Below are 21052 nucleotides of genomic sequence, written 5' to 3'. Positions count from 1 at the left end.
CTGTAAATTGTTACTATTATAACAATAAAAAATACTTTCTCGTTCTTATTTGTGTTGATTTATAGATTGATGTTACAAAAGCAAGAATGATACATTTCTTTTCTCAAGCTCTTTTTGACTTATTTTTGGTTGGATGCAGTTTTGGTCTTGTTGAAGTGCTAATATTTGGATTCACACTTGCATTCTATAATGCTAACTTATGATACCGTATACAGTATCTGTATTACTTAGCATGTTTTTATGCATTTAACCTATTGCATTCCAAATGCAATAAAGCGTCCTGAGGCAGGTGTGTTAATTCTGATCTTCTTTAAAAATAGATCTGTTTTTGTAATTCCTATATGTGTACTTTGTTGCTATACATCTTATTTTTTCCTGCCAAGGTTTTTTGGATGCTGTCTATTGTAAGCCAACTTGATTTTCCGTGTCCGCTTCAGGCTCTTTAAAGCAGATATTAAAAGCGATGACTTTTTAATACAGATCCTGAATCCCGAAAGATGGCGTTCAAGAAGTATCAATATTGACCTGGGTGAGATACTTGAGATTCTTTTTGGAAAAAAATATATCTATATTCCTTTGGACCAGCCTCTGCGTATGACAGTATAATAACATGGTGTAGCAATATATTATTTCAGTTCTTGACATTTTTAGTTCACTTTGTAAGCCTGTGAGGCTCTTAGGGTGGCAGCCTTATGAGATTGTCAAACTTTTGACAAACAGCAAAGCAATTATGAAATTTTAAGGTTACTGGCTATATGACAAAATATGTCGTCACGTTTGCCAAATTCTGCCGTTGTCTCAGTAATTAGCCTCACTCTGTCATATCAGCACAAGACGATTTAACCACCTGTATTGGAGCAAAGGATCACTCACATCAGACATGTTCAGGCAGTTGGTGTGGAACCAGAAGCGTCCCACTTGTATGTTGTAACATGGCATGACAAAATTACCAAGAGAAAGCTGTCTTGATTTCTACTGAAACCCTTAAGGTATTTGTTTCCAACCAGGAATAAGCACAATCCAATTATTATGAAACATGTGATACCATAGGTAGCACATGACTTTGAAGAATGATGTGCGGCACAGTTAAAGGAACGATTTCAATTTAATTTTACTTAAACATGCAAACTCTCCTCTATCTTTGGATGGCTTTTGTGTTGGGTTTTTAATTTGAGGTATTATTATGTGTTTGGCATATGTGGACTAACTGTTCATTTGGGCGGCTTAGCATAGCTGTGAAAATCCATCCATTTTTGAAAGGCTTAAAATGGCATATGATAGGGCTGTTTTATTTTTTTCATATAACACTGATCATATTTGGAACTGTAGAAAACTTGTATTGGTAGCTTATTTATTATAGCTTATCGTTGTCAGCTAAAGCATATTGTGGTGCCACCCATAAATGGGCAAGGAAAGACAGACCCAATGTTTTACTGTCATGCAAAGCACAACACACAGCAAACTTCTGTGTTTTCCATTGCACTCCTGCACCCCCCAATTTCTCCTGTGCAGTGATGAGAAATTTTGCTTTAAACAAATGCTATCTCATTAGCCGACTCCCACATCACTCATCAGTGCAGGACCTGGCTTTTAACTCTTTCACCCTATGCATACCAGTGGTTCATTACTCAGCTATCTACAGATTCTAGTGGCATTTAGCATTTCCAAACACATTTAATTTTTCCATACATAACAAGCCAGTGCTGGGCCGACTGTCAACAAGGTAGGTTGCGTTCAATTTCTTGAGAATGAACAATCTAGTACTGTGGAAATATATTGATAATATGTGCTATATATGTCTATGCTTTAAGTGTATTTGCTTAAATAAATAAGGCTCCATCAAGTGAAGTGTTTCAAATAAACTCATTGGGATTTATAACCCCATCATAAAATACAGATGGGACAAAAAAAAATCCCAGGTCCTGTAACCTAATCTAAAGAAGTGGGATTTTTTAAAACAAGTATCCTAAACTTTAAATATATGCTATAAGTTTTTTTTTTTTTTTTTTTTTTTGGAAATAAAAAGGGCACACACACTCTTATAAATAATTTAATGTGGAATGTGTGGATGGTGACTACAAATGGACAAATTTTATACACGTAAGTTTTGTTGTTGAAATATCAAATATTCTGAAAAAAATGATTATCTATAGCATATCTTGTGTGGTTTCTGATTGAAGCTGATAGATACCTGTATTAAAACACACACATACATAAGATTCCAAATAAGAGGTTCCCTCTCTATTTCAATGGTTCTAAGGTGAAGTTTAAGGTGGTCTAAGGTGAATTTTCGTTGAAAGATAAATAACTTTTACAGAAACATGACTATGCAGATGAAAGCTGAGGACAGGCATGATGTGTTTGGTACATCACAAGTAGCATCCTTTGTTATTGTTTTAAAACAACACCCCGTTTGGTAGAGGCCACGTGCTGAAGTTGTTCCATAATTAGTTGGGTGCACATTGTATTTCTTTTCCTCTCAGAGGAATAGCTTCTCCTGTCCAGTCTAGTCACTTTTTTCTTTTTTCTTTTTTTTTTTTTTTTTTGGGGGGGGGGGGGGGGGCACAGTTGTGTTGATTTCAGATTCATCACCATTCTTGTATTTGCAGTCAGTAGAATGTCATTTAATGCATGGATACTGACACACAGTACACTGGTTTATTTATGCTTCTTAGATAGTATCCATGTTTTCACAAGTACTGTATTAGCTTAGTTGATGAGGAACAGAAGAGTTACTGCAGCCTGTAGTGAATAAATTAAACAGGGCCTCCGTAGGCGGTAGAGGAAGCACCTGTTCCATAGTAGGGTTACTATCAGCCATTATCTCAGCGCATTCTAAAAGCCGGCATGCAGCACTCTGACGCAGGATTTCATTGTACTCTTCTGCATGCTCAGGATAAAGCTGTTTACCCTTACTCTTTTCATTCATCACTCTTTGAGCTCAGCAGTGTGTTTTTGATGTTTTGTCTTTTGATATTGCACAAGACACCCATGGAAACATGTTAGATTACACTGGTGAAACAGGTAGTAAGGGCTTGTTGTTGTATCATTCATCCGTAGAAGAATCTCAATCTGAATTTTTATTTCCAATCTACAAGATTGTATGTCGTCCCGTTAGTACAATTCAAAACAACAAGATTCTCTCGCTATTAAAAGACAAAAACAAATTAAAACACACTTGTCAAACACACATTTGCTATGTGCAGGCTATGTGCTCCCAAATACGCACTTTCACCACAGTAAAACATTGTAACTAATAAACGAAACTTTGCGGTTTACCTAGCCGACAATGCAAAATCCTCCTCAACGCCAGAACTAAAACAAAACAAAAATATGTGGGTAAGGTCGACGTGTATTTATTCTTGCTTGTGTGGTACGAGGGCTTGCTATCGTCATCAGGCCTCTTCGCAGGTCATGTTTATCTGCTTGGAGGAGATGCCCGCATGAATAAGCAGGGAATGCTCAGAAATGCTTCAATGAAGGAAGATAACACTTTGGCTGTGTTGAGAGTGAGAACGCAACGCTGTTAATGTGTTGTTTAGGTACTGAGTCACAATAATGGGGGGGGGGGTATTTATCTTGTTCTCCTTTTTTAATATGACAAAAACCTGGCAATCAAACACGGGTGTGAAGACATTTTATATCCACTGCATGTGAAATTGAAAGGCGCGACGGCTGTTGCTCTTCACTGTTTGCAGGCAGGTTAGTCAAACCATCCAAGATATTTCTTTCACATTTCACACGATTCCAAAGATATTTTTTTTCTCCAAATGTTGTAAATGGAGATGAGATAATTTACCACTTTACGCCTCTTTCAATATCAATCTTGTCCAGACAGTCTGTTGTTTCATGCAGCAGTTTCATGGTTTCTAAGTGGGAAATTGCTTTGTGCTGCTAGCTGTAAGCTGCATTTATTTCAACAGCTTACCTGATTAGTGATTATATTGTGAGTCATAGTTCAGGTGAACTCGTGTGAGGTAAAGTCCCTCTACCACCACCGCCAAAAAAAAAAAAAAAAAATATATATATATATATATATGTATATATATATATTGGAAATATTCTAATGTACTACTCGACTAAAGCTAAAAAGTTTGTCAGGGAACTGACTTGAAAAATAGAAGTCTTTTGGGGCAAGGGGCGGTCGTATTTATGCTTTCAAGTTGTATGCGGTGAACTTGTTGCATGTTTTCAATCTATTCTGAGTCTGAAATAATCTGCATATTGAGCTTGTTTCTGGACAATGCTTGGCTGCAAAATCTCTGCATTCACAATACATGACTACACAAACTATTTATTCTGACATTGCAGTTCCTACACACATGGCATTTATGAAGCCGAAATTGCATGCAGGAAAATTTGAAACGTTCCTAGATGATTCTTCCTGTTCTGTATGACTTAACTTTTTTGTTCTTATTTCTGTGGTTCTGGCTATCACGGCCATCTAAAAATATCTACCCCTAAATTGAACCATATGTACCCACCATTGCATAATAGATCAGCAAGGCGGAACTAGGATTGTTGTTAACAGTGGGAAGCTAAGATGAACAAACGGCGGTGCCGTTTTTGGGAAACAATTCATGATGAAACTAAACGTAACAGACCACACATAATGGTTCCAACTAGGTTTGCTGACATGTTAGTTTCTTATATTTTTCCTGTTGACCTTGAGCAATTGAGCGTGGTGAGGAAGGTGAGAGATTAAATTTGGGCCATCAACCATCTTGGCTGTACCTTTAGGGTTGTTTTGTTTTCTGTTCATCCTGTAGACCCGATAATATAGCGCTTCTGGGCAAGCAGCATGTTGTTGACCTCACCCCTCTCTGCCCTCTGACACCTCAGACTGCACTTTCCGTCATTGTGTTTGTCTTCCGGCCATGCGACTCTTCCAATGAAGCCGGAAAATACAAGGTAAAATATGAGTGATGGAAGTACATCATGTGAAGAGAGCACATTTTCCTTACCATAGTGTCTCTTTTAAATGTGGTCAGTATTGCATCGCATGTTGTAAAGATTGATCAGTCAGAACTCATTTCATCATTACTCACTTGCAAATGTGAGGTTTGAAAAATATGAGGACAATAATCAAAGTTAACCACTGTATAGTTAAAAAAAATAAAATAAAAAATACATCATTCTTGAAAAATAATACCACATTAAAAATTGTATAAGAGATTCCATTGTGCAGTGGACCCCATTTATCTGGGGTGCACTCTCCAGAGCCACCACCGATGATGGAAAATCTGTAATACAGCAAGACCACATGAGAAGGAAATGGTACTTGTACCCTTCCCATAAGCTTACGGCATATTTTAAACATTAAAACACAGTTGTTAAACAACTTGTTTAAACATTTATTTTGTATCCTTCAATGCCTGCTCTCTCTACCTCTCCCTGTCAAAAAATAGCCAACTATGATGAATAACATCACTTTTACAAAAGAAATGTTCTAACACTCTAGCTGCTACATATTTCTCCAGTGAGGCTAACATCAAACAAAAGAAAGATAAACATTGTATATTCAAATGCCAGGACATCATATCAAACCATGTAATTTCATCCAATCTAGTGTTGTGCTTATAAATTTTCATAGGGTTATAAAGTTATGAGTATGCTAACAAATGGTGACTGATCATATGTTGTATACCGTTCTGCTCATAATTGAAATACCTTGTGGGTACCTTTGTAGGTATGTCAAATTATGAGCATAATTCTAGGCATAAGCACAAATTGGGCTAAAAAGATGAGCATGGATGTTATATTAATTATAAACAATTTGTGCACTCCATTACTGGAGTCAGTCAGAAGGAATTCGGAACCTCTCCTTCTTCTCTTCATGCGCTTAATATTTTATTGTTTTGAATATTCAGATTGTTAAGAAGTAGTATGGAATATGATAAAGTGGTGGAACACTGCATTGGTCTTTATTCTCAAATAGTGATACGAATACCCTTGAGTGTTTGTATAGACGCTCGTGAGATTTTTACAGAATTTCTGGCAGGCATCTGAACTAATGTCTTACATTGACATTTTTCTTTTCAAGTTAAAACCAAAGTAAATGGAGCACAAAGCAACTGATAGCTAAATAAAGTTGTTATGACTCATTGAAAAAACTTCGGCCAAGTTCACACTGCATGGCTAAATGCTCGTTCTGATTTTATTTATTTTTTTTGTGAAATCCATTTTTTTTTCAAGGGGTTGTTTACTGTTCCAAAAAATATGATTTGTATGTGAACACTGAGCTGCCCAAAACTAGCCCACATGCGCTCTGAAGACATGTGATTTCACAGACAGCAGGTGTCCTTAACGTAAGTTTTTATGGAAATACCACAATGGATGGACGAATGCAGAATCTGGCAATGTCCAAAGTGCTGTCATACCAGAGCTGGAATATTACCAATCTGTTACATTTAAAAACGCAGAGTGGAATATTTAGAGTTGACGTATACTAGTGTTACGTCAATGCGACATGCACGCTACAACGTCACAGAGAGACCATACTTAGGAAACATGCGCCAAGCGAAGGAAAGAGTTAGCAAATACAAATACAATTCACTTTTGGTTTCAGTGCATAACAGTGTCTAAGGAGGTTTTAAAGGGTGTGAGAAACTGTCTTTAGTTCCCTAACAAATATTTCTGCAAGTATAAGGGCAAATCTATTTCCTTCCCTGGTTAAAGGTCTATCACTGCAGAGAGAGGCAAGCCTTGTGACTCTCCTCTTTTTTTTCCCTGGTCATCCCCACCGCAATTATATTTGGGATAGGATCACCCTTACCAGTAGGTGTTCCGTCACAACTGGAGAATGTCGCTCCCTCAAGTGCGTTTTTATTTTCAATCAACTCTGCACCACACGTACCCCACTGTGACTATGCTTAGCAGGTCAGACTGCAGATCTTGTGTCACATTCGGAGGTGATGCATAGTGCAGTTGGGTAGGAGTCAGTCATGCTAGGCTGCAGCACATGATGTGATGCAGCAAGTTAAGCCGGAGGGCAACGGTTTTCTCAACTTTGACATCAACACGGCAAGCATGTCCCAGAGTTCCATTGTCACTTGACTGTAGGCTAATTTGAGAACAGGAGATGCCCTGTCTTGTTGCCTTGTGCGCGTGTCGATGTGTGCACAGCATGCGCTGTGTAAAGGCTACGTGCTGATGTTTGCACCTGTTGCGCTGACATGAATTTTTGATGCCTTCACTGAGCTAATTTATAGTACATCTTTTCTTTGTTGCTGTCTGTTTTTTGTTGCCGAATAAAATTCCCAGCTTCAGGTGCATAGAGTTGTAAATGAGACATCAGATGTACCCAGAGCAAAGCCCATAATCCCTGCTTCTCTGAATAGGAAACCGATCGGTCTTTGCTTTTGCTGGTGAGTTTCCAGATGTGCGTTTGTTCTACTGCCATTGGATGATAGCAACCTGATTTACTTTAACTATGCCTGCTTGTAAAATGATTCACTGCCATCCATTTTCATATCAGTTCTTCATATTGCCAGACGTTTTAGAGCATATTGACTCATCTTTAAAGACGCACAAAATATTGTGCTGTGTGACAATATATGTAAGCACATAACCTACAAAAAGAAAATGTAGACTTTCTCAGCCTTTCACCTGAAAGGCTGAAAAAGGAAACGGTTTAACACGCATGTCATTCTGAGCTGCCCGTCCTTGATTACAACTGACTCAGTCCTCCTCAGCAGTCTTTTTCATATCTGACTACAAAAAATTACAATACACAAAAATTTTTGATTTTACAAGCAAGTTACTAAGTTACTGAGCACTGCAAGTTGCAAGTGGAAGTGACCAATTGCCACACTTGTGAGAATTAGCTTGCTGATCTTTAGTTTGCTTACTTTATTTACAGCACAGCAGTTATTGCACAAAACTTTTGTATTTGATGTGACATCATGCCTTCTTTGTAAATTAGTTAAAGCAAAACGTGTGTTGAGAATAAACAAAGTGAATATGTGTTTCCTAGTCTTCTGAGACTGTTTCTCAGTTCATTATCGTTGTTTTTTCTTCTAGTTCTTCAACATTATCTTACTTAGCATGATGAGCCCCGGCATGCATATACTGTACATATTTACACAAGCTGCAATGTTTCACTGACTGCTGGCTTTTTTTGCTGGCTTTGAAAAAGTAGCATAAGCATATTTGCCCTGTTTACGGGCACTTGTGTATCATAAAAGTTCACGATAAACACATTTTTCAATCTTGCAAAAGATGCAAATCTGAGTTCAAGACACTTGATCCAGTCCAAACAGTAGTTATTTTGCAAGCAAGCAACACAGTCAGCACTAGATGTAGACAGAAGTCATGTTAAGATGTGTAGAGCTTACTGGTGTTCATCTCTGTTCCTTAGAATATGTAATCACCTATCGTTTTACGTAGAATTTTGCTTCTTGTTGACTAATCTCTTTGTGTGTGGAAGTGACTCATGATTGAAAGTATTGCCACCAAATGATATTGAAATTGTTTTAACAGGCTACCATGCAGACAATCAAGCCACTTTACACCAACTACTGATTCGCTATTCACTTAGATACTCACACACAGGATGTTATATGTCATTGTATGAGGTCTCTGTGGTCTTTGCACTTTTGATCTTTCTTTCAGACAACAATGAATAACATAGTTGGAATAGTTTAGGATAGGATCATAGTTGTCATCCTTAGTTCGTTCTTGGCCTGAGTGTGTGTGTGCTCACACACCTAGCCTTACAACACCACAATGCAGGTTAAACAGATTTCCTGTAAGCCATTGTAAGCTTGAATATGGTTGCTTCCTGGTCAAAACCTTCATGTTGAAGAAGCTCGCTTTCTCCTCAGCAATTTCCGTTCTCACTTCCCGATCCTTCCTTTCTCTTCTGCGTTTTCCTTTGTCTTTTCTATTTTGTCTGATGCCACACGACTACAACTTCTGCAAACTCATCCCAACCCTTTCCCTAAACAGCTCGGTATTGGCGAGTACTCAAATGTAAGTACTTGTGCTTCACTCACTCTGAAAACAAAGTAGGATCAGTTTAAGTAGAAAAACCAATATACTAACCAGAACTGGCACTATCAGATGTCAACCACAAGTTTACATCTGAACAAATCTGATAGGTTTGTCAATGAAACATTCAGTAGTCTCCAGCCTCCTGTTCTTCTTCTCATTTCTTATCACAGTCCCTCTTTCTTGAAAAATGTGTGGAGGCAAAACATTCCCTACAGATCGGGTCAATCATTTCACGCAGGCTGAAATCAGGTCATGTGAGGTGCTCCGATGGTTTGCTTGAGACGATGTCACACATCATGATGTATTAACATTTTTCCTGACACTTCGGGCCAATGCAAGTTTTACAAGCCTTTTAAAGCGGTTTGGAAATGAATGCTCTACTCTTAAAAGGTCTTGTCCAATTCCTGCATAAATCATCAATTAGAAGGTGTGTCTCACTACATTTTTTCCATGTAGAGTTTCTATAGTATCTATTATTGGTTGTACACGGAAACATCAGTTTCTGTCCAGTCCTGCCCCCCTTTCTTTCTTTCTTTCTTTCTTTCTTTCTTTCTTTCTTTCTTTCTTTCTTTCTTTCTTTCTTTCTTTCTTTCTTTCTTTCTTTCTTTCTTTCACTCACTCACTCGAAGCAACCCCACTATCTTCCGCCTGCTGTCCAGCTTTCTCCACAGAGCAGTCTAAACACGGTTTCAGAGCCAGGCCAGTTGAGCCTCCAGCAAAAACACAACAAGAGCAGACACAAACACTCAACTCCAAATGCCTGTCTGCCTCCCATATTTTGGCATCACTTCTGTCTTACGTATTCAAAGTTTGTCCACCCTCAAAGTAATTTGTTTATCATTGCCAATTGTGGAGAACAGAGGTGTGTTGATTTACTGTCTTAGGGCACGCAGTATCTATGTCAATTGATACTATGTATACTGTGTGTATATAACTGTTGTTTTGTGGAATTAATCTTGCTTAAACATGATTTTAAGGTTCCGCCGAGTTCCATTGTCAAATGACTTTTAGGACGGTTGTAAAAGTCATGATTTGTCTTATGTGTCTGGAAAATGAAAGATAAATTCCAGAACTATTCTGCAAGGTCTTGACAAGATCATATTTTAGCAGTAAGTGTCACAATGAGGATAGGATTGTAAACCATCCAGAAGGAAAAATGGTCAAATGAATGAAAAGAAACTAATATGGAAGAGATGAATATATTATGTGTTTTTTGCATTGTCATCATATGATTTTATCAAAATGTCCCTGTTCTGCCCCCTTTAATCTTGTTATTTTTTTGCTATAGCGCTACTTCCTGTCAATTTGTTTGGCTATTTCAAAAGCTGTAACTGGAATGCAACACTTTTGTGTTCTTTATTGTTTTCTTTTTATGACAAAACACTAAGTTAGCTGGGCATTTCTCTTTAATAGGATATGTCACTTCCAGCTTTGATGAGCAAATGTAATTGCAACACCAAAAGAGCACACGCTGTCTGCATTCTTCACAGGGGCATCAGGAATGACATGATGGTTAGACTATTGCCTTTACCAATAAAGTACTGGAATGAATACTAGCAGGGAGTCTCAAAAGTAGGAATACATAATAAATATGGAACCAATCATGATTGGGCTGTTAGGATGAGGTCAGAAAAAAAATGTGATGACAAGAAAAAGAGCCGATTTAAAGTTCAAGAAATGAAAATCCAATGAAGCTGTACTTTGCTGTCAGTGCACCCTTTTCTATTTTCTATTCTTTTCTCACCCACCGTTGCTCAAGACAAACAGCATAGATATCGTGGTGAACAAATCAAGCTCTCCTTTCTACTTACTGTAATACGCCCCTTGTTAAATGTGCATTGAGCACACATGAAACATGACATTGATCATGTGGTATTTCTTTACTGTTTAAGAGGAAGACATTTCACATGCTTTTCACCAAATTGTCTGCTAAATTTGCTGTTTTTGATTTTTGTTATCAATGTGATGTTGTATTTGGTTCAATCTGTCTAAGTATTTCTTTCCTCCAGTTGTGCACAAACTATAGTTAAGTCTAAAAAATCTTAAAGTCTTAAAAATTGAGTGTTATTGGAGAAACAGGAATTCATCACTGCTGGCATGGGAAAAAAAAATATTGTGTAAACCTACTCGAAAGACAAAATCGGCAAGCCCTGCATGTACAAATCAAGCACTTGATCATTGTGTTTCGTCAAACTACAAATGTCTTTTTGCTATTAATTACAGAGATTTCTACAACATTTTACAGTCATGTTGTTTTATTACTTTTACAGTTCTGCCAGCCAGGAGGTTGGAAGCTGTCGAGAGAAAGAAAAGCACCCACTTTCTTCACTGTCGTGCTGACGGATATTGAATCAGACAGACACTACTGCTCCTGCCTCACTTTTTATGAGGCTGAGGTCAATCTACAGGTAAGGTTGCATACATGCAGGCAGCTAGAAACCGTCTCACCATGATGTCACACGTACTTCTGGGTGGCAGAAACTCCGATTACGCCACTAGTGAACAAATGGTAACTTGTCATCTGACCAAGGAAGAAGATTTTTAGCTCTGCCGCCGTTGTTCTTATGTTTGAAGTGTCAGTTGAAAGAAAATCAAAAGTCACTTGATAATTGTTACTTGATTGATAAACTGTTTCTAAAGGAGATGGAAGGCTAGCCGTAATTTATGAAACCTCTAAATTATATTAGAGGTATAGTTGCACAGTGTTTTCTCTAAGATTTTTTTTGTTTGTTTTTTTTTTTTTTTTTTTTTTTAGCTGCGGGGGCAAGTGTATTCGGGAACCGTGTTGTTTTAAAAACAGATAACATTTGAGGGCAGTTTAGTGCTCAAAAAAACAACAACAACAAATCATAGCACTTTTTCAGACAAATTCAAATTTTTTCAGACAAATGTAATTGTAAAAGTTGATATTTTTTTCCATTTTTTACTTTTTTTATTTATTTTTTTTTTTCAAATCAAGCTTCAGTGCAATAATCTCTTGCACATTCAAAACAACATTTAAAAGCATGACACAGAATTACATCATTTCATCAAAACATTTAAATTTATAACTAATACTCCAAGGACACTAAAGAGTTTTTGTGAGCGACACAGTCCATTTTAATGGTTTACAATTGTAACTACTTTTCATCATGTATAATTATTATTTTGTTATATGAAATAGTAAATAGTGTATGTAAAAATACATTTTATTTTAGATTAAATCCAATCCTGAAATCGTGTCATTCGAGGAAGTGATTTTAGTCAATAAACAATATAACTTTCATCCTTAGCAACGGCTTTCCAGGATTTCCAAACAGTGGGCTACCCCTGCAACAAATTTTGACAAATTGCTCAATAACAACCCAAGAAGTGATTTGAAGGTGAATTTTCCACAAAGGTGCAGTCTAGAGATCTTCTCTGTACAACTATTTACATTAGATTAACCTTCCTTATTCACAAGCACCACAAGGTTAATGTGGATTTTTTAGAGTTCCGAGGCATTTCCTTTTCTTTGTTTCATCTGCAATATTCATTTTTTTTCTTCCGCCATAATTATCCAGTCGTTTTGATTGTCTTGAGCTTTTCAATAATGGACCAAACTTTTTACATTTTTCTTGTCTAATAGATTTATTTTGTTTTCTCAACCTTATAATGTCCTCCTTCCATTGCACTGAGATCTCATTGGACTTCAAATGTGTCAGTTGATCAAATCTGTGTCATAGCCCAAAGACATACGATGGACCTTTGGCTGCATTGTTTTTACGATGCACACAAGAATATCCAGATTAACTATGAGCCCCCCCCGCTTACCCGTGACCTGCTGCACGAGCGTTATTAATCCTGATCTAATTAAATCTGAACTCTCAGGCTCTTCACCCTGTTGTAGATTTCCACGATAGTAAAATTATATTTGCTGAACACTCACCATGTGTGTGATGTATTTAAACCTATGTCAACTTCATTCATTTTTTTGATTATCATTTAGTTTTTCTTTTTTTTAATGTTCTTTAACACTTTTTTTTAATCACATTTTTACTTGGAGGATCACAGATCCATGACATCGTCCAGAATTAGGACAAAACAATAGTCTTATCTGAAGCCAGCCAATAAAATGCATGATGGATGTCGATAGTAGGGATACAATGAACCTGTGCTCACCTTCGGCTTTTGGATTCATTCATTCTGGCAAGTCAACATCCCCAAGTAACATTGATCGCAACATATTTAATTGGACTTGATTATTGTATGATTATGAATGACCCTGTTATAGTCTCTTTGCCAAAAGCCCACGGAATACCAAAGTAATTGTTTCACTGTGTTGGCCTTTTTAAGAGGCCTCCAATGGCTCTTGTCATTCTGCCCATTCTGATTTCACATCCTCAAACATGTGCTCGGCAGCCGTCAATCACATTCCAGTTTGATCAGCAAACCATGAGGTGATTTTTGAGATTGAGCCTCATGCAAAACGTATGTGTCACGTCTCAAAAAGTGAACAAGTCACTGTTGAGGAATCTTCCAAATAAACAGTTGTTAATCTTTCTTTTTTAAACTTACAACAACATTGTATTGTGTGAATCAGACCATAATTATTCTTTTTCCTCTGAGTGTGCAACCAAGTATACATTTCCCCAGTGGTTTAAAAGCAACTTAGGCAAAATTACCACATCAAGGACAGAAAATAACCCGAAATAGCACTGTTGTTTTGCGTAGGGGCTAAATGACATCAGTTGTTGTTTGTCATTAGCTGTTAAAGTTCTTCTGTTGTGTAACACTGCAGCTCACTGGATCATCATTTTTCTGTTATTTTTGTCACAGTAGCCCAGTACACCTTTCCTCCACAGACATTTAATTTTTGTGAAAAAACAGATGTAGGCCTCAAATGTCTTTACGAAGACCCCATATAGTACTTTCTAATAACCTGTTCCCCTCCCCAAACAGATGCAAATGCTGTGGGCAACAAGTGTTAACATTGTGGAGACAGCCACATCTAAAAGAAGAGCACCCCAAGTGCAAAATGAAGTCTCAAAAATAGAAGTCATAGTGGACGACAAAAATATGACTGTTACCGAAATGATGTCTTCCTCTGATTATTTTTGGTGAAGCCAGGAACTGTATATAAACCATGTTTTACTGGATCTTACTCATTCCAACTATCTATTCTGGGCAATATCCCATTTGTTTGGCTTAAGGAATGAAAATGAAAGCAGTCTATTTTCGTATGATTAAAACTACAAATGTGACGTCAGGCATCCCACAATGCATTGTGCGAAATTTACACTATGTGGTAGGAACATCAAAAGCATAAGCAGAAGGTCCATAGTAGTTGCCGTCGCAGGCAGTAGTTCATTGTGAATTTTCACATTCGATCTGCCTAATAGCGTATTAGGGGGGATATGACGGCCCATCATTCGGGTTGGTGTGTAGAGGGCCTTGGGGAAAGTAATGCAATTGGCAAGCAGGCTGTGAAGGAAAGCTCCACACCAGAAGCAGGATTTTTTTTTTTTAAATAAACACAGCCTATCAATAAAAGTAATAAAAGATACACGAAACGAAGTAGATTTTTTTATGTGAGTAAGCTAGTACATATTTATCTTCTCATATTGTTCTCTAATCTTGACAGTTGATTGTTGATTCAATGCAACTATGTAACAAAATATTATACCACCTTTGGTCAACTTCAGCCTGCAAAGGAACTGGAGCTATATTTGGTCCTCTCCTGACATCACTCCAGCAAAACAAACACACATTCCTTAGTTCTGCATAAGGTGCTGAAGATCTCCTTGAAACGTGACATTGTTTGAACAGCCTTTACTCTAAATGAATCCTTATCTGTCTAATCAGATTTCCGAGACTCCAGACAGGTGGGAGAGGAATGTTTTGCCTCGAATAATTGAACCAAATCCTAAAAATAATGTTGAAATGGGACTCCGTCTGAATAAGATCTATTCAGATTCACCTGGCATGTTTTCATTGAGTGAAGAAATATACTAGATTTTGATAAGGAGTTTAGTCAGGAATGAGCACTGGCTGAGGATCCCACTGAAGATTACTTGCTCATTGAGTTTGTTACATTTTTTTTCTAATATCATTAATCACAATGTGCTGGTCGTAACGTGTTTGGCCACCATTAAAGAACGATGCAAGTTAAGTTCAAACATTGTGCAACAATCAGCATCGTATAGTCCACTAAAATGCCTGAAGTTTTTTCATATTTCTGTGTTTGTGGGAGCCAGCATTCATTTTGTGGTTTATTCTGCCAGGGTTTAATCTGAAACACTAGAGATAGTTAATATGATCCAATTATTAAACTGAATAAAATCCAATTAGCCGGCCAGCAACTAAGATTAGAGTCTAATGTGTGGTATATTACTCCAACCAATATTTTTTGTTTATGGCTATCTATAAAATGGCAACAAAACAACCAGAAAAATTACAATCCCTTCTGCTTTTCATTTAAAAGAATATATCCATTTTCTATAGCCGCTTATCCCCACAAGGGTCGCAGGGTTGCTGGTGCCGATCTTAGCTTACTTTTGGGCAGTAGGCGGGGATATCCAGAACTGGATAAGGATTCGACCCTTACGTGCATTTTCCAGTTGTTGTTTTTTTTAATTCATTTTTTTTAAACATTTCAGGGATCTAAAAGTATTGAGGTTGATGAAGATGAAGATGAAGAGGTGGAAGAGGACTGCTTGATCCAGCCAGCTCAAGTGTTTGCACCAAAAAGTCTCATTCTTGTGTCAAGATTGGATCATCCAGAAATCTTCAGGGTAATAAGGCTTAATGTGAATGATTTTAAAAACTATGTTCTGGCTTGTTCAGAAAACCTTGACTTTGTATGTTCCTCTATATGTTTTCCTACCAGGGGTGTTTGGGACTGATCTACACTGTGCACATCGATAGCCTTACTGTCCCTTTAGAGGGTTTGGTGGCCAATCTATTTATATTTCAAGTTCCGGTGGCTGGTGGATCCCAGGTATGTCTTGTTTAAACTATAGTATTTTGTATTGATCTTGATTGTTTATCTTTGGAGGTGGCCATGGCTTAATGATGACATTTTACAAACAGTGACTACCAGGATTACCACATAGCCTGGCTGAGATAACCAAAGTTGAAGGTCGAAAAAGCGAACGTGGCTTTTCCTTTGTCCCAGCTTCAAAATGTCAGCACCAGAACAATCAGTTGTACGAAAAAGGATCCCCCTATCAAGGACTTGAGGCTGTGACATGTTGCGTAGAGTTTTATTTAGACTCACAGTTTAGAACTCAAGTCATTTCACAATTATGAAATGTAAACCATGTGGCACAGCTGATGAGCGGGTAGCAAATCTACCTGACAGTTTTGAGGTCGACATGCAAGTACAACAGCTTCAGGAGTTATTTTCGTTTGTGCCCGATGATATGGCCTACTCCGGGAAGAGTGAAGAATTTGGTACCAGCATGACGCCTCTTCAAATCCTTGATATATTAGTCCAACTAGCACATAGTAAAATCTGACAGGTATGAGAGGAATTGTTTGAATGAAAAACCTGGATTTTCCTGAGACAAAATGTTTTGTTGTTGCATCTTATAGTGTCTGATGCAAGCTATTAAGACTGTTGCTTCATCTAGTGGGTCATGTGTAGTGATTTTTGATAGCACCTTTTTCCTCAACTTTTGAGTCATCACTGACACCAATACCAATTAACCAATAATATCAATCCTATTGACACAAATTTTCTATAGTACCGATGACAAATTATGTCAAAGAATTACATTCGAGAATAACCTTGAGGGCTGCCTATCCTGCATGTTTTGAGGTTTCTGTCCTCCCAACAAACCTGATTCAAATGATCAGCTCATCAGCAACTTCAGCGAGTCTGATCACAATCCTGAACCAGCTACATTGGACGACGAAAACATCAAAAACATGCAGGATAGGTGGCCCTCAAGGACCGGGTTTGGATTTGCCTTCCCTATAACTTTAAATGAATGGGCGTCACCAATCATGTTTTCTGATTTTTGTTGCCTTGTTTTGATTCAACAGAAGCTGTTTAGCCTGGGAGCAGGCGACCGACAGCTAATCCAGACACCTCTGAATGACACACTACCTGTCACATGCAAGAGTGTTGCTTTGCTCTTCCAGCAGCTAGGTGCGTCTCCCCTCCCAACACTGAGCGACCAGTTAGTAATCCTTTGACAGGAAGCCTACATAATGAATTTCTGCCCTGTCATGCTCATGTCTATTAGTCACGTTTAGTTGGAACGGGGTAAGGATCTTGTAGCATTTTGTGTATACCAACAATTCCTTCTAAATTTAGATTGCATAGGATGTTGCATCCAATCCGTGCATTTTTTTATGCTCTTAATCTCTTGAAATAATATTCCAAATCATTACTCAAATCCCCATCTTAGTTGATTTAACTCAGCAGCTTAATATCTTTGACATGACGTGTATAAGTTAAGTCAGTCTTATCAGATTTTAGAGTCCCAATTCTTTTGGCATAATCACAAGTGCAGATCTTAGAGTCAGGAGACGTTTGGATTTATTGTATTGTAAATGTGACTGAGGCAAGATTATGAGGTTTTGACCTCCTATTAGTGATTCTGCAATTTCCTCCAAACTAGAACAAGCACATGATGAAGATTTGATGCCATTTGTTGGGCTCACGTTGCTCCATTTGCACAATATGTTAACCTTTGCGTAAGCCATTTGTAGGGCCGGTACAGTACGTGCTGAGTTCGCTGTGACTCGTGCAGCTTTTAGGATGTTTATCCATCACAGAAGTGTTATTCCCCATAGGCCACTAACGTAGATGATGTATGTTGTATTTTTAGATTTTGGCCTCACTTTTGAAGTAAGCCGACAAGTATCTGTGATCTTGGGGTGAATTAATTACAAAATCTGATTTACAATGGAAAATTGGCACTCGTTTAGCCTCATTTGGGGACAAGAATGTGCTTGAAAACAGATTTCATTTGATATCGTGAGTACACATGGGGGGTACTTACAGGATACACTTAGCTAGGTCATGTGGAAGTCATATGTTTGTAGCCAATTTGTGTAAATAAAACAAAACAGTTTTGACGTAAAAGTCTTTAGACGTCTGTTTTCGTTTATCGGCAGAAAATTCTGTTGGTCCTTTAAAAGCAGATTTTGGAGCATGCGTGTGTTGGAAAGGTAGAAAGTCATTGCTCTTAATGTCAAGAAAAGAGCGATTCTCCGAAAGACTTCAGTGTGGCCCTTTTCTTGTTCGATTTGTTGAGTTAAATTGAGGTCATTCGAGGTAAGAATTAGGGCAGTTACACTGAATCACTTCTGATACACTGGGCCTCTGCCCGATTACTCCTTCCTCCCTGTCCCCTGTTGAGACACTAACTTTTACAGCTATCATCCACACTTGAGCGCATTCACATGGCTCATACATTCCATCCTATCCAGTTACTGTCGGTTATATGGGGTCAGGATTCAGGGTCAGCACCTTGAGGAAGGAAGCTCCCGACTTCCATCTCCCGAGCCACTTCAAGCATTTTTCTTAAGATGGAAGATATTTTCTCCAGTGTCTCATTGGTTGCCCTTAGGGTCTGCTTCATGGGGGCCTTGCCTGAAACACATCACCATCCAGCTTTATCGGATGACCTAGCCACCTCATTTTGGTCTTTGGGTAGAAACTCCTTCCCGAACCCGAGAGGTCACCCTGTGGTTTTCCTAGACGACCCTGGCCTCTGATTTGGTGATGCTGATTCCACACTGCTGCATACTGCTTCAGTGCGAGTTGAACAGCATGGTCTGATGAAGACAACAGAATCACATGTTGCATTCATTTTGTCTTCATTTTTTTGCCGTGTACAGTATCATAAACATTCACTACAGTTTTTTTTTTTTTTTTTTTTTAAGGTAAAAAAAATATTTTGACTGGGCTGGCAGTGGTTGAGAAAATAGATGCCTGGCGAGATTTCATGTGGTAATTTGCGACCGATATATTAGCATTTCAAGTGTCCTAAATTGGATTAAATACGGAATTCCAGTGAACACTACGCACATTCTTCCTTATTCATTTCAAGGGATTATTCCTTTCCAAACATCCTACTATGATCCCACTAAACTCATGAAAATACATTGCCCAAAAAGGAGCAGTTCTTCCATCTCCTGACATTTACTGTCTGTCAGCCTTTTGAACAGGCAAGAACCAAAGTACAGGTCTGTCTGTATCTCAGTCTGCTGAGTATGTTGTTGTAGCAACGAGTGACAGTGTATAATTTCTGCCAGAGTCCCTAATCCCTCTTTGATTAGCTGTTCACATAGAGTATTTGTTTTTGATCATTATCCTCAAAGCATGTCCAGGATGACTTGTTAATCATTTCTCAGATTCCTCCCGGGTGCTGTCAGTAATTTGTTGGCATCTGATCCGCAAAACAAACAAACGTAGCTTTTCCACTAATTCGACCACCTTCCTGTCCAAATATGGATCGCCGCAATAGACGTACAAGACTGGCAGCTCACCACTTCATTTAGTGTGCACAGGTCGTTGAAGTAAGCAGAGAGGAATGTGTGTTAAACATGTCACACTGTGGAGGAAGTACACCCCCCCCCCCCCCCCCCCCCCCCCCCCCCGGTTCCCTCCGGGAAGGAGATAAAAACGGCCATCAAGAATACGGCTGTTTGTTTGTTTGTTGCCTTTGTCTGCTGTTATCAGGGGTCTCTCTGCTGTCTCTTTTTATTTAAGGGTCGGAAATGTGTCACTGTTTTCTTAAGATGAGCAAACACCTGCATCTAACATTAAACTTGGGCCTCCTCCGTGAAAGGAAAGTTCTTCATATAGACCGACGTATACTTTTACATTATTATATATTCTTATACATGTGCTTTAGTGAATTGAAAATCTATTCAGAAAGATCAATTTGCTCACCTTCTACATTTAAAATATTCAAAGTTTACTGTTTATCAGCATCAAACGACACTCAGGGGTGCCAAACATCCAGCCCCAGTGCCCACCTTGGACCAGACATGTCTGCTCGTGTTCTTCTCACTTGTCATTCCTGTGTGTGATGAATTAATCTGTCAGATGCTAGGAAACAATAACAGGAACTGTAAACTTAGAATTCTTCCTGACTGTCACACTGCTATTTGAAAAGTTATTTTTAATTAATGTGTGTGTGTGTGTTTTCCATTTCTGTTGACCGAATTTAATTTTAATACCATCACTCGTCAACCTTTTAGAGGAGTTAAAATAGATGATACTTACTATGTTTAAGTTCAGTCCTGAGCTATGCTAGTTACTTTTTGTTTTGTCTTTGCTTTATTCTTTATTTATGTAAGTTGTAAAATAATTTACACCCCCCCGTTTAAACTCTGATCCATCCTATCATCCAATTAACTTAGAATTTGAGTAACCCAAAACACTAGTCTTATACCCATCACTGTGCATGGTATTTGTTGAATTTTGTCTTTTTACTTCTAAGGCAATTAATTGCTCTTATTTTCTCTGTTCCCATAGTTGTAAATCAACTACAAGTAGCTGATTATGTTAGATAACTGATTTTCAACAATGTGGTTCTTACTTTCAACATTCCTTCCTACGAACACCTCATTAATTGTGCTTTGTTCTGTTCTTTCATTGTTTCCTTGTTCCAGGTATTCAAAATGTTTTAACCCTGTTTTGTGCGATTCTGACCGAGCACAAAGTTTTGTTCCACTCCACAAGTTACCAGAGACTTGGGGAGGCATGTCGTGCTTTGGAAGCCCTCATGTTTCCTCTCAAATATAGGTGAGTGTGTGCATTGACACCTTGATCATTGTTTGCATTCAATTCATTTTTGCAATTTTTGGACAAAAATTTTCGGGGGCCAAAAATCCGGTGTTTTTTTCCAACTTTAGAACAATTTCTTGTAACAGCATTCAGGTTTGCCAAATTAGGGGTGGTCAGTTCTCGGTAAATGATGATAGTCCAGTCATAGTGATGTTATTTTGCACTTTTTGTACAATGTGCAGTTTCTAATAACTTTGCTCATTTGAGATTTCTTGTGAAGGCCTTTCAAATAAATACTTTTGCCTACTGCCAAGAAGGTTTTTGGTGACACTCCTTAGTTATTTTTTT

The 21052-nt window shown here is 38.1% G+C and overlaps 1 protein-coding gene across 3 annotated transcripts in view; it reads left to right on the top strand.

Annotated features, from left to right (window-relative positions):
* The window catches only part of sbf2 (SET binding factor 2), an 82102-nt gene that overhangs the window by 17561 nt on the left and 43489 nt on the right, over positions 1 to 21052 (top strand). For 2 of the 3 annotated variants that reach the window (XM_088412990.1, XM_088412988.1), the window contains exons 3-7: positions 11240 to 11402; positions 15612 to 15746; positions 15842 to 15952; positions 17002 to 17107; positions 20590 to 20722. In XM_088412990.1, coding sequence (XP_088269116.1) covers positions 11240 to 11402; positions 15612 to 15746; positions 15842 to 15952; positions 17002 to 17107; positions 20590 to 20722 — 648 coding nt within the window. The remainder of the gene's footprint in view (positions 1 to 11239; positions 11403 to 15611; positions 15747 to 15841; positions 15953 to 17001; positions 17108 to 20589; positions 20723 to 21052) is intronic. The other variant, XM_088412989.1, reaches the window with a different exon arrangement.

The sequence above is a fragment of the Hippichthys cyanospilos genome, chromosome 4, assembly GCF_059441005.1.
Source record: "Hippichthys cyanospilos isolate Australia breed blue-spotted pipefish chromosome 4, RoL_Hcya_1.0, whole genome shotgun sequence".
In the NCBI taxonomy this organism is placed as follows: Eukaryota; Metazoa; Chordata; class Actinopteri; order Syngnathiformes; family Syngnathidae; genus Hippichthys; species Hippichthys cyanospilos.
Note: the sequence above shows the minus strand (reverse complement) of the source record. Positions and strands in the feature narration are given on the sequence as shown.